The sequence below is a fragment of the Ursus maritimus genome, unplaced genomic scaffold, assembly GCF_017311325.1.
Source record: "Ursus maritimus isolate PB19 unplaced genomic scaffold, ASM1731132v1 scaffold_17, whole genome shotgun sequence".
In the NCBI taxonomy this organism is placed as follows: Eukaryota; Metazoa; Chordata; class Mammalia; order Carnivora; family Ursidae; genus Ursus; species Ursus maritimus.
In genome coordinates, this window is record NW_024424119.1 from 36945603 (window position 1) to 36957637 (window position 12035).

Below are 12035 nucleotides of genomic sequence, written 5' to 3' on the forward strand. Positions count from 1 at the left end.
TTTAACTTTTTCTCAACCACAATTCCATCCTTAGATTAGATTACTACACACATGTGTACAGTGTAATTGTCGAGATAACCTTTTTTTGAGATTTTGTTTTTAATTTTGAACAAGGAATCACATACCAATACTTTTTTTCTGGGCGTACGTCTCACTGCAACAAATCTTGTCAATCCCTAGATGTTCCTAATTACTTCAATATGTTAAAACTCCAACCTACTTTCTTTCCCATAGACAATACTGGGGAGGAGGGAGCATCCCAAATCTGTATCATGGAGTCTGACCCTTACCTGCAGTAACTGTGCCTTATCCTCTGTCCTTAATTCCCTCCACAAAGCTTCAGACAAGCCAATCTCCTCAAGCACACTCCCGCCTCCACATCTTGGCTCACATAAATATACCTTAAAATACACGATTCCTTCTCTATTCATCTAAAACCTGTCATTCCTTCACGGTTTATCTCAAGTGCCACAGTAAAGCACCTAACCCAGTGCTGGGCATGCACTTCTGGCGTGTTATAGTAGAGAGAAAAGGGATTTAGAATTAGTCTTCAGTTTGAAACCAAGCTCTGCAATTTACTACATGACCACTGGGAATTTACTTAGCCTTGGTAAGCCTGTTTCTTCCTCCATAAAGGGGGCCAGACAATTTAGACTACTACAGGTTTCTTGGAAAGATTAAATGAAACAAACCCGAAACTGCCAAGCACAGTCACCAGCAGATAATAACATTTAATATTTGCTAAAAAATTTTTTTTTCTCCACAAAGCCTTATTTGACCACCCAATCTTAATGATCATTCTGTCCTAATGCACAAATAATGAATACCTACCTTGAACAAGAAGCAAAGGGCCAATGTGTCTGTTCAGGCTACTAGCACTATTAAATACAATCCTCCAGAAAGTTTACTTTCATTGTTAGGTTTCTTGTTGACTTATAGATTTAAGCCTATTTAAAAAACAGAAGCTGTTCTAAAGAGAATCTCTACTTACACTTCCTCAAAGCAGGAAGCCCCTACCAATGAAGACCCTATAGAGAGAAAGCCACAGAGAGAGGCTCTTCCCTTACCTTGTGCGTTATCCATTCTCTTCCATACTGGTACACGTTGTTAGCTGCAGAATTGAGGGCTCTTTGGACTACTTGAGCTTCAGGAAGCCAACTAATTTAAAATAAAAGAAAGAAAAAATTAAAAACTAGTACATTTTTAGTGTACTGGGTCAATAACTCTTGGAATTCCATGTATTTAAACGATCAGTAACTGACAAATCGTCGATCAGTCATCACGCGCAGGTACAAATGAATCACATGCAGGAATCTTTGACTTCCAAGCCTAACACTTAATTCTATGATCTGAGAGGCCCTTCAAGCTCTCCTTAGCTTTTAGACTCACTTTCCCCAGAACCTCCCTTTCATTCTGCTCTGTCTGGTTTCTCTGCCCATGCATGTCCCTGATCACCTGCCTTATTCAGCACCAGCCTCATTCCAGCCTCAGAGCTGCTCGGAAACCTGTGAGACATGCAAATTCTTGGGCCCAGGTCCAGACTTACTGAAAAATGGGGCTGGGGCCAATCAACCTGTACCCTAAGGATCCCTGAAAGTGATTCTGATACACGCTGCTCTAAGAACTGAGTGAAGAACGGAGAAAGAAAACAAGAAAAGAAAGAGGGTGAATCATTGTTTTCAATGGAGATCTTTTTCGTTAAGATGCGAGGAACTCCTGAGCAGAGTTCCATCTATACAAGGAGGAGTGTCTACAAGCTTTACTCTTCATGCCATGAGACACGGCCTCCCCACTACCTTGTTAACTAAGGAGGCTGTGTCATCTGCCTTAATCAATAACACATTACATATGCCCAGTGTTTTCGGAAGGAGAAATATTTTCACATAGTCTTTATTTTTTTAAAGATTTTATTTATTTATCTGAGAGAAAGAGAGAGAGTGTGCACACAAGCAGGGGGAAGGGCAGAGGGAGAGAGAGAAGCAGACTCCCCGCTGGGCAGGGAGCCCAAAGCGGGGCTTGATCCCGGGACCCTGGGATCACAACCTGAGCCGCAGGCAGATGCTTCACTGACTGAGCCACCCAGGCGCCTCTCATATATTCTTTAAATTGTTACTTCAATGGGTTGTACACTATAGATGTTGACATTCACAAATTTAATAGTCCTGATTTCAACTATCCATGGGTGATGCCCAAAGGCCAAGGCAAGGAGTAACCATGAACTTTCCCGAGGCCTAAATATGACACAAAGCCAGCTTATGGGGAAAGAGTCAAATAGTGAGTCAAGTCAAATGTGCAACGTTCTCAACTTACAGCAGTTTTATATACTTGTGATAACTTGCATGTGTGTGTGTGTGTGTGTGTGTGTGTGTGTGTGTGTGTATGTATGTGTGAGAGAGAGAGAGACACTGAGACAGACAGATGGTCCTAAGAGACAAAAAGAGAGAATCCTAAAGAGAAAGCCAACTGCCACTGACAGCCACCTAGGAAAGCACTTGTCTTTAACCAGAGAAAAAGACATTTTGGATACATTAGAAAGTGGAATGTCAAATTGGTAATGGTTTCGATCTTTAATATTAACCAGTTCTTCCTACTCCAAATAAAGCATTTCTGAAACTTCTGGCAAATTCTCAAATATTTCTCAGCAAGTGAAGACAAAACTTTAGAGATGGTTACAAATGTAATAATCTAAGTATGAAGATATGAACAGGAAATTGAGATCTTTAAATAGAGATGGGATTTGAGAGAAATTAAGTAGCTTTTAAATTATTCTAGTATTTAGAGGTTCATCAGTGCTTTGAAGGAACTGCTGAATATTCTCAATTATCTGGTACATTTTATGGGGAAAATTATACAAATTATAGTGTTAAAGTATGAGGATTCACATTAGTGTCTGAATAGATATTTAATGACTCTTGTGAGTCTATCAGGCCTGCTAAATTCTTGCTGGCTACTGTGAAAACACTTTGCCAACATACTCACACAGGTGTCCTAAGAGCTATAGATGAGAGGAGCTGTCTTGAGGCCAGGTCAAAGGTCCAGACCTCCTCACAAGGAGTGTCCTCTAGGAGACAAAGGGCCAAAACCGCCTGAGCAACCTTGGCTGGGACATGCTGGGATGTGCCTTGATCTTATACCAAGCACAGCCAATCACTAACTCTCCTATCCTAAGTCAAGAAGGATCCCTCAGGGGGCGCCTGGGTGTCTCAGTCGTTAAGCATCTGCCTTCGGCTCAGGGTGTGATCCCAGAGTCCTGAGATCGAGCCCCGCATCGGGCTCCATGCTCCACTGGGCTCCTGCTTCTCTCTCTCCCACTCCCCCTGCTTGTGTTCCCTCTCTTGCTGGCTGTCTCTCTCTCTCTCTGTGTCAAATGAATAAATAAAATCTTAAAAAAAAAAAAAAAAAGAAGGATCCCTCAGGAGAAACCAAGTTCCTACAAATTGGACTGCCCTACCCTCATCTTCCTGGGTAAAGGTTAATCTGTATCACAATTTGACCTACCAAGAGAACAACTAAAAACAACTTAGCTTAGCCTGCTGGATTCCTCCCAAGTAAGGGAAGGGCTAAGTCACATTCAGCACCATTTTAATGTCATCTCCTAATGAGGGTCATGAAATCAACAGGCTTGAGACTAGTTAACAGAAAGTAGGAAATGGACTCCAAGTGAACAGAACCACCCAAGAATTCAGATGTGCTCCAACTTCATTTTCTTTCTTTTTTTTTTTTTTTAAAGATTTTATTTATTTATTTGACAGACAGAGAGACAGCCAGTGAGAGAGGGAACACAAGCAGGGGAGGTGGGAGAGGAAGAAACAGGCTCCCAGCGGAGGAGCCTGATGCGGGGCTCGATCCCAGAACGCCAGGATCACGCCCTGAGCCGAAGGCAGATGCTTAACGACTGAGCCACCCAGGCGCCCCTCCAACTTCATTTTCTATGAAGCTCTGTAAAGAGGACACTATCCTGTCTTTGTATCACCCATCAGCTCACCAAACACACTCATGGGAAGTTGAGGTATCTACATAGGGTATAAAATGTGCACCACACTGGAAGAAAGTATATATGACCAATTCCTTTTTTTTTTAAGGTTTAATTTATTTGAGAGAGAGAGAGAGAGTGCAAGTGGGGGGAAGGGCAGTGGGAGAGGGAGAAAAGCAGACTCCCCAGTGAGCAGGGAGCTCAACACCAGGCTTGATGTCAGGACCTTGAGATCATGACCTGAGCTGAAATCAAGAGTCGGCCACTTAACTGACTGAGCCACCCAGGTGCCCCTGACCAATTCTTAACTGTATCTCCTCCACTGAGTATACCCACATGAATTTTCCACAAAGTCAACTGCCATCTTCAGGACAGGAATCCACTTGAGTACTAAGTCTGCAAGAATCATTAGTATTCATGTCTACCCCTATTAATCTGCTGCAAAAGAATCAGACTTTACACAAATCATCAAAGTCTAAACAGCTTTTAAAAACCTTCCTGCATGGAGTGCCTGGGTGGCTCAACTCTTGATTTTGCCTCAGGTCATGATCTCGGGATTGTGAGATCAAGCCCCACGTCCGGCTCCCTGCTCAGTGCAGAGTCTGCTGGGGTTTCTCTCTCGCCCTCTGCCCCTCCCCCTGCTTGCTCATGCTCTCTAAATAACTAAAAAACAAACAAACAAAAACCTTCCTGCACAGAATATTACACAGCAATAAAAGGGAACACACTAAAAATACATACAACATCTTCAATGAATTTCAACAGAATTATGCTGTGGGTGTGGCTACAAAGGGGCGGCATGAGGATGCCTGTGGTATGGAACAGCTCTGTATCTTGACGGTGTTGACAGCTTACAGGAAGCTACACATATGATAAAGCTGTGAACACACACACACGAGTGCATGTAAAACTAGTGAAAAGCCCACTTCCTAGTTTTGTTATTGTATTAGAGTTATGCAAGATAACAATATTAGAAGAGGTGGGGTGAAGAGTCCATGGGACCTCCCTGTGCCTTTCCTTGCCATGCCCTGTGAATCTAGAATTATTTAAAAATTTAAAAACAAGGGGCACCTGGGTGGCACAGCGGTTGAGTGTCTGCCTTCGGCTCAGGGCGTGATCCTGGCGTTGTGGGATCGAGCCCCACATCGGGCTCCTCCGCTGTGAGCCTGCTTCTTCCTCTCCCACTCCCCCTGCTTGTGTTCCCTCTCTCGCTGGCTGTCTCTATCTCTGTCGAATAAATAAATAAAATCTTTAAAAAAAAAAAATTTTTTAAAACAAAAACAAGCAACTTTCTAAACTACTCTGACCTGGGGCTCCCCAGATTGTGTGTGCCTTCAATACAGTAGTAGAGATAATCAGTGTTATTGCAACTGAAAACGAATACAGAGGGGCTGTGGACTTATTTCCACTACAGAAGAATGACCATCAGAGAAGAGAAGCCACTGAAATATTAAGACTGCCAATTTTTTAACTTCACTCCAGATCTCCAGATCTCTCTCCTGAACTACACACAAACACAGCCAGCCAATGGCCTACCGGACGCCTCTGCTTACACTTCCCACAGGCACCTCAAACACCACAGGTAAAAAAGTAAGTGAATTTTTTCCCCACCATATCTGCTCCTCAATTTCCCATCTTGGTGAATCTACCATCATCCACCAACTTCCAAAGCTAGATTTCTTCCAACTATATCCAACTAATCACCAGCCACCCTCCTTAAGGTCTTACAAATCTGTCCAGCATGTTCATTTCCACTACAACTGTCCGCAATTAAGGGCTTCATCATCTCTCACCTCTAGTTTACTCTAGCTTAACTGGTCTAACAGGCTCAAATCTTGTACCCTGTCCATCTTTTCTCCACAGTACAGAGGGAAAAACTGTTCCAGAATGAAATCTGTTTATGCCACTTCTCTTCTTCTTAATCAAGATAATGAACATATGTACCACTCTCAAAAGTTTCCTCGTGGGGGCACCTGGGTGGCTCAGCTGTTAAACGTCTGCCTTTGGCTCAGGTCACGATCCCAGGGTCCTGGGATCGAGCCCCGCATCGGGCTCCCTGCTCAGTGAGAAGCCTGCTTCTCCCTCTCACACTCCCCTTGCTTGTGTTCCCTCTCTCGTTCTCTCTGTCAAATAAATAAATAAAATCTTTAAAAAAAAAAAGTTTTCTTGTGCCCGTTTCCCCCCTCCCAGAACCAACTTCTATCCACAGACAACCACTGATCTTTCTTTTTTTTTTTTTTTTAAATATTTTATTTATTTGACAGAGATAGACAAAGCCAGCGAGAGAGGGAACACAAGCAGGGGGAGTGGGAGAGGAAGAAGCAAGCTCATAGCAGAAGAGCCTGATGTGGGGCTCGATCCCATAATGCCGGGATCACGCCCTGAGCCGAAGGCAGAGGCTTAACCGCTGTGCCACCCAGGCGCCCCAACCACTGATCTTTCTGTCACTATAGATTAGTTTGCAGTATGAACTGGTTGTTGTTTTGTTTTTTTTTTTTGTCTGACTTCTTTCACTCAGCATAATTATTTGGAGATTCAACCATGCTGCTACATTTACAGTTCAATTTTATCTAATGCTAAGTATTATTCCTTTATATGGATATACTACAATTTGTAATCAGAAATATTAAGGGCAAGCACTTTGAGTATGCTTTGGGTAACAGGAGATAAGTGCAGAGAAATATATTTTGAAAGATGTCTTTTTAAGGATATTCAAATATGATTTTAAACCAAGTTCAAGAAATGTCCAAACAGGTTTCACATAAAGAAATAGTCAATTGAAAGGAGAAAACCAAGCTAAATCTCAATTTACAACCCTAAAACTAGCTATGTCCTACTTAAATTAGTGACTACCTTGGAGTTAGTTTAAGAAAAAAAAGAAAAAAGGAGGCCATACAATTTGTCATCAACAGGTGACATAAAACCTCTCTCACAGGGGCACCTGGATGGCTCATCAGTTGGGCGTCTGCCTTCAGCTCAGGTCATGATTTCAGGGTCCTGGGATCAAGCCCCACGTTCGGCTCCTGATCACAGGGAACCTGCTTCTCCCTCTCCCTCCTGCTTGTGCTCTCTCTCTCTCAAATAAATAAAATCTTAAAAAAAAAAAAAAAAGGAAAGAAAGAAAAAACTCTGTCACAGAAGCCAAATTAAACAAGTACACAAAGAAATCCTCTAAGACAGGGGTTGGCAAATTTCTTCTGTAAAGGGCCAGAGAGTAAGTATTTCAGGCTCTTGGGGACATAAAACCTATGTCACAAATACTCAATTCTACCTGTTCTTGCAGCCCCCAAACAGCCATAGACAGTATGTAAATGAATGACCGTGGTTTGTTCTAATAAACCTTTACAGAAGCAGGTGGCTGGATTTCACCCTGAGCCACAGATTGCCAACCTTGCTTCCAAAATGATACAAAGTGAGGGCTCTTGGGTGGCTCAGTCAGTTAAGCGTCTGACTCAGTTTTGGCTCAGGTCATAATCTCAGGGTAATGAGATCGAGCCCCATGTCGGGCTCCGTGCTCAGCTGCAGGTCCGCTTGCGATTCTCTCCCTATTCCTCTCCCTCTGCCCCTCCTCCCGCTCATGCTCCCTCTCTGAAATAAATAAATCTAAAAAAAAAAAAAAAAAAAAAAAAAACAAGATACAATGTGGAAACACTGCTGATTCTGCCGCTGGGGGATTATCCCAATTTGCTTAACCTTTGATCCTGATTCCTTGTCTGTGAAATGGGGATAGTCTCCTCATTCTCCTCAGTCACTGTGAGGAACACAGGACACACTATAGGTGAAAGTGCTTTGCAAACCATAAACATATTATAAATTGCAAATCTCGCTTCAAATATAAAGACATTGACCATAAACTGTTCCCAAGATCTCCCACCATCCCCCAAAACATGCCGTTCTTATGCAAAAATGACAATATTCATCAAAGCTTTTCTCTTTCCGTCTTTCCTCTTCCAAGGTAGCCGCATCAGTGAAGATCGTTTCGCGAAAACAGATACTGAACCTCAGGCACCCATTTCTATTTTTGCTAAAATAATATTCTTACTTTGCCCACTCGGGGTGATTTGCTAGAGTCTCATTAATCAAATTGCTTGTGACTTCAATCATGTGTACACTCTCTTGATGGACCTGTATTATGGAGAGGAGAGAAAAGAATCTCAATAAAAAATAAGCTCAATTTAACATTTATTTTTCTACACTACTATTGGAACAATGCTTTTAGAGTCAAACAGTTATACATCTTAGTTTTAATTAATTTAGAAACCTGTACTGAATAGCTGTTAGGCATAATGTCCTATGACCCTCAGTATGGAAAATATATAATAGCTCGCCTTCAAGAAGCTCAACTTCAGGAAAAATTACATAAAAAGATACGTTCAAATACTTATACAAAAGCCAAAGAGGTAAATATATTCAGTTCACACACCTGTGTCTATAGTATATGTAAGCAATATCAACACCGCATGAGCTTATAAAATTATGCTGCAGTGTGAGACATACAAGCAAATAAGGAATTTAGTAAGGTTTCTGAAAAAAAAAAAAAAAAGCCAGCTGAAACTGCATCTCAGCATTTACCTTGCTAAATAAATAACCAACAAAACGAGGGGATGGGGTGCCTGGGTGGCTCAGTTGGTTAAACGTCTAACTCCTGATCTCAGCTCAGGTCATGACCTCAGGGTTGTGAGATCAAGCCCTGTGTCGGGATCCCCGCTCAGCATGGAGTCTGCTTGAGATTTTCTCTCTCCCTCTGCCCTTCGCACTCTCACCCTCTAACATTAACTATTAAAAAAAAAAAGAGAGAGAGAGCAATAAAAAGAAACAAGCCAGTGTCAGAGAACATGCTCTATATTTTACTATTTTTTAAAAGATTTCTTGGACAGAGAGAGCGAAAAAGAGAGTGACAGTGGGAGGGGCAGAGGGAGAAGCAGACTCCCCATTGAGCAGGGAGCCTGACTTGGGGCTTACTTCCCAAGATCATGACCCGAGCCGAAGGCAGCCACTTAACTGACTGAGCCATCCAGTTGCCCCTATATTTTACTATTTTTTAATTAGGTATATTGAGTATATGGTTTATCCTGATATTCCATGTTTACTTGAAAGAACATGATTCTGCTGTTGTCACTTCACACTGGCTGACAGTGTTTTTCAAGACCTTTATATTCTTATTAATTTGCTACCTACTTATTCTCTCAATTATTGCAAGAAGAGTATTACTGAATCCCTAACTATAATGATTGGTTTGTCTATTTCTCCTTTTAATTCTGAATATTTTGCGTCATGTATTTTAGAGATCTATTGTTAGGAACATACACATTTAAAATTGGTATGTCCTACTGCAGTATTACCTCTCATCATTATGAAAGTCCTTATTTCTTGTCTTCAGTAATATCTAAAAAATTGTCTGATATTAATATAATCACTCTACAGTTCTTATGTTTAGTTTGCATGGTGTATCTGTTTTCATCCTTTTACTATCAATCTTTTTATGGCTTTGAATTTCAAGGGCAAATCACTTATAGATACCACTGAGCTAGAACTCGCTGTTTTATATCCAGTCTGAAAATCTCTGCCATTTGATTATTTAATTGCCTCACATTTAATATACCCATTGATATGACTGGATTTAGGTCTGCTATTTTGCTATTTGCTTTCTGTCTCATCCCTATTATTCTTTTACTGCCTTCTGTGTTAAGCAATTATATTTTAATATACCATTTTAGGTCTCTAAAATTTGTTAGTGGTTACTCTTTATCTTAAGCTTACCCCATTTTTATCACAGACCACCTCAAGTTAATACTAACTTACCTCCAATAAAATATAAGAACTTCATACCAGTATAATTGTTTCCCAGTCTTTTTTTTTCTTTAAAGATTTTATTTATTTATTCGACAGAGATAGAGACAGCCAGCGAGAGAGGGAACACAAGCAGGGGGAGTGGGAGAGGAAGAAGCAGGCTCATAGCGGAGGAGCCTGATGTGGGGCTCGATCCCAGAACGCCGGGATCACGCCCTGAGCTGAAGGCAGATGCTTAACCGCTGTGCCACCCAGGCGCCCCTCCCAGTCTTCTTCTTTGTGCTATGGTTATACATATATAGTTCATCTATGTGTATTATAAACTCTACAATACAGTGTTTCTTACTTTTCTTTAAATAGTCCGTTTGTTTAACTGAAAAGGGGGGGAATATAATTTTTATATATACCCACATATTTACCAGGTGTTCTTCATTCCTCTCTTTGGATACAGGTTATTTCTGGAATCATTTCTCTTCCGTCTGAAGGAATTCCTTTAGCATTCCTTATACTGTAGGTCTGCTATTAACAAATTCTCAGTTTTGGTTATCTAGAAATACTTTTATTTTGCCTTTACTTTTAAAGAATAGTTTCAGAGGGGCACCAAGGTGGCTCAGTCAGTTAAGCATCTGCCTTCGGCCCAGGTCATGATCCCAGAGTTCTGGGATCGAGCCCCGCATCGGGCTCCCTGCTCTCTCAGTCTCATGTGCATGTGCTCTAATAAATAAAATCTTTAAATTAAAAAAAAATTTTTCAGTGAATATAAAATGCTCAGTTGACTAGTTGTTTTTTCCCCAAAGACTGAATATGTCATTCCAGTGTCCTGTGGTATTCACCGTTCATTACGAGAACTCAGTCATTATTTGTTTTGCAGTTCTCCTGTGCATAATGTGTAATTTTTCTCTTGCTTCAAGATTTTTCTTTTCTTTTTGGCTTTCAGTAGTTGGACTATGATGTGTGTCTAGTATGGTTTGTTTTGTATGTACTTATTCCACTCAGCATTTGTTGAGCTTCTTAGCTATTTTAATGTTTTTCATCAAACTTGAGAAGTTTTTGACCATTATTTCTTCAAGTATTTTTTCCACTCTTCTCTTTCTCCTTTCACTTTCTGGGGTGCGAATTACATGTCTGTCAGAATCTTTGCTCTCGGGGCGCCTGGGTGGCACAGAGGTTAAGCGTCTGCCTTCGGCTCAGGGCGTGATCCCGGCGTTGTGGGATCGAGCCCCACATCGGGCTCCTCTGCTGGGAGCCTGCTTCTTCCTCTCCCACTCCCCCTGCTGTGTTCCCTCTCTCGCTGGCTGTCTCTATCTCTGTCAAATAAATAAATAAAAATAAAATCTTTAAAAAAAAAAAAAAAGAATCTTTGCTCTCATCCTACAAATCTTTGAGTCTCTCCTCAACCACTATTTTAAAAATATTTTGTTTGTCAGATGGGGTACCTTCCACTGATCTTCCTTCAAATCCGTGTTTTTTTCCTAGATCCCAAATCTGCCGTTGAGCCTATCTAGTAAATTTTTCATGTTGCTGCTCTTTTCACCTGTAGGATTTCCATCGGGTTCTGTTTCATAGTCTCCATTTCTCTGCCAGCATCTGCATTTGTTTACACATTATTAGCATACTTTTAGAACATATTTATAATAGCTGCTAAATCCAACATCTGTGCTACTTAAGTATCCACTTTTTTGTTTTTTTTCCCCCTCCAAGTCACACTTTTGTTTCTTTTGTGGTTAAAAAAATCGCTTAAAAAATTGCTTAAAAAATGCGTAACAACTCTGGATTTTGTTTTGTTCTTCTGAGAGCTGTTTTTTGTTTCAGGAAGCAATTAACTTATCTGCAGTGAAGCTGCAAAATCTGCCTTCCCTGTCGCTGATGTTTCTGCTCAGTGTTTTTTATTTTATTATTATTTTTTAAAGCCTAAAGCCTTCCCCTGAGCCTGCATAGCTTAGCAGTCAGCAAATGATTTTGGCAAAAATGCTCAGATACTTCACAATAGGAATCTTCATCGTCTGCAACCTGAGATGTGTGAGAGTTGAGAAATGCAATCAAAGGCATAACCAATTTGCAAATCTCCCCAGACTTTCAATGTTCATAGGGCTCCTTAGGGTCTCCCATATACCAGTTTAGGATGTGTGGTTTATTAATCTTCTTATTAAGCCCTTCATTGTTCTCTTGCTTCTAGAATCTCCCCCCTTTAATTTATAGTTGCTCTGTTGCCAGCCCCAAACCAAGTCTACCACCTCCCACAGGAAAAGCTACAGGTTTCTGTTGCCCAAGC

General features: G+C 41.1%; 1 protein-coding gene across 1 annotated transcript in view; it reads right to left on the reverse strand.

Moving 5' to 3' along the window:
- TMEM245 (transmembrane protein 245) overlaps positions 1–12035 on the reverse strand; it is a 99144-nt gene that overhangs the window by 45480 nt on the left and 41629 nt on the right. The window contains exons 8-9 of the mRNA XM_040631686.1: positions 8016–8098; positions 1068–1158 (exon numbers count right to left, since the gene is read on the reverse strand). Coding sequence (XP_040487620.1) covers positions 1068–1158; positions 8016–8098 — 174 coding nt within the window. The remainder of the gene's footprint in view (positions 1–1067; positions 1159–8015; positions 8099–12035) is intronic.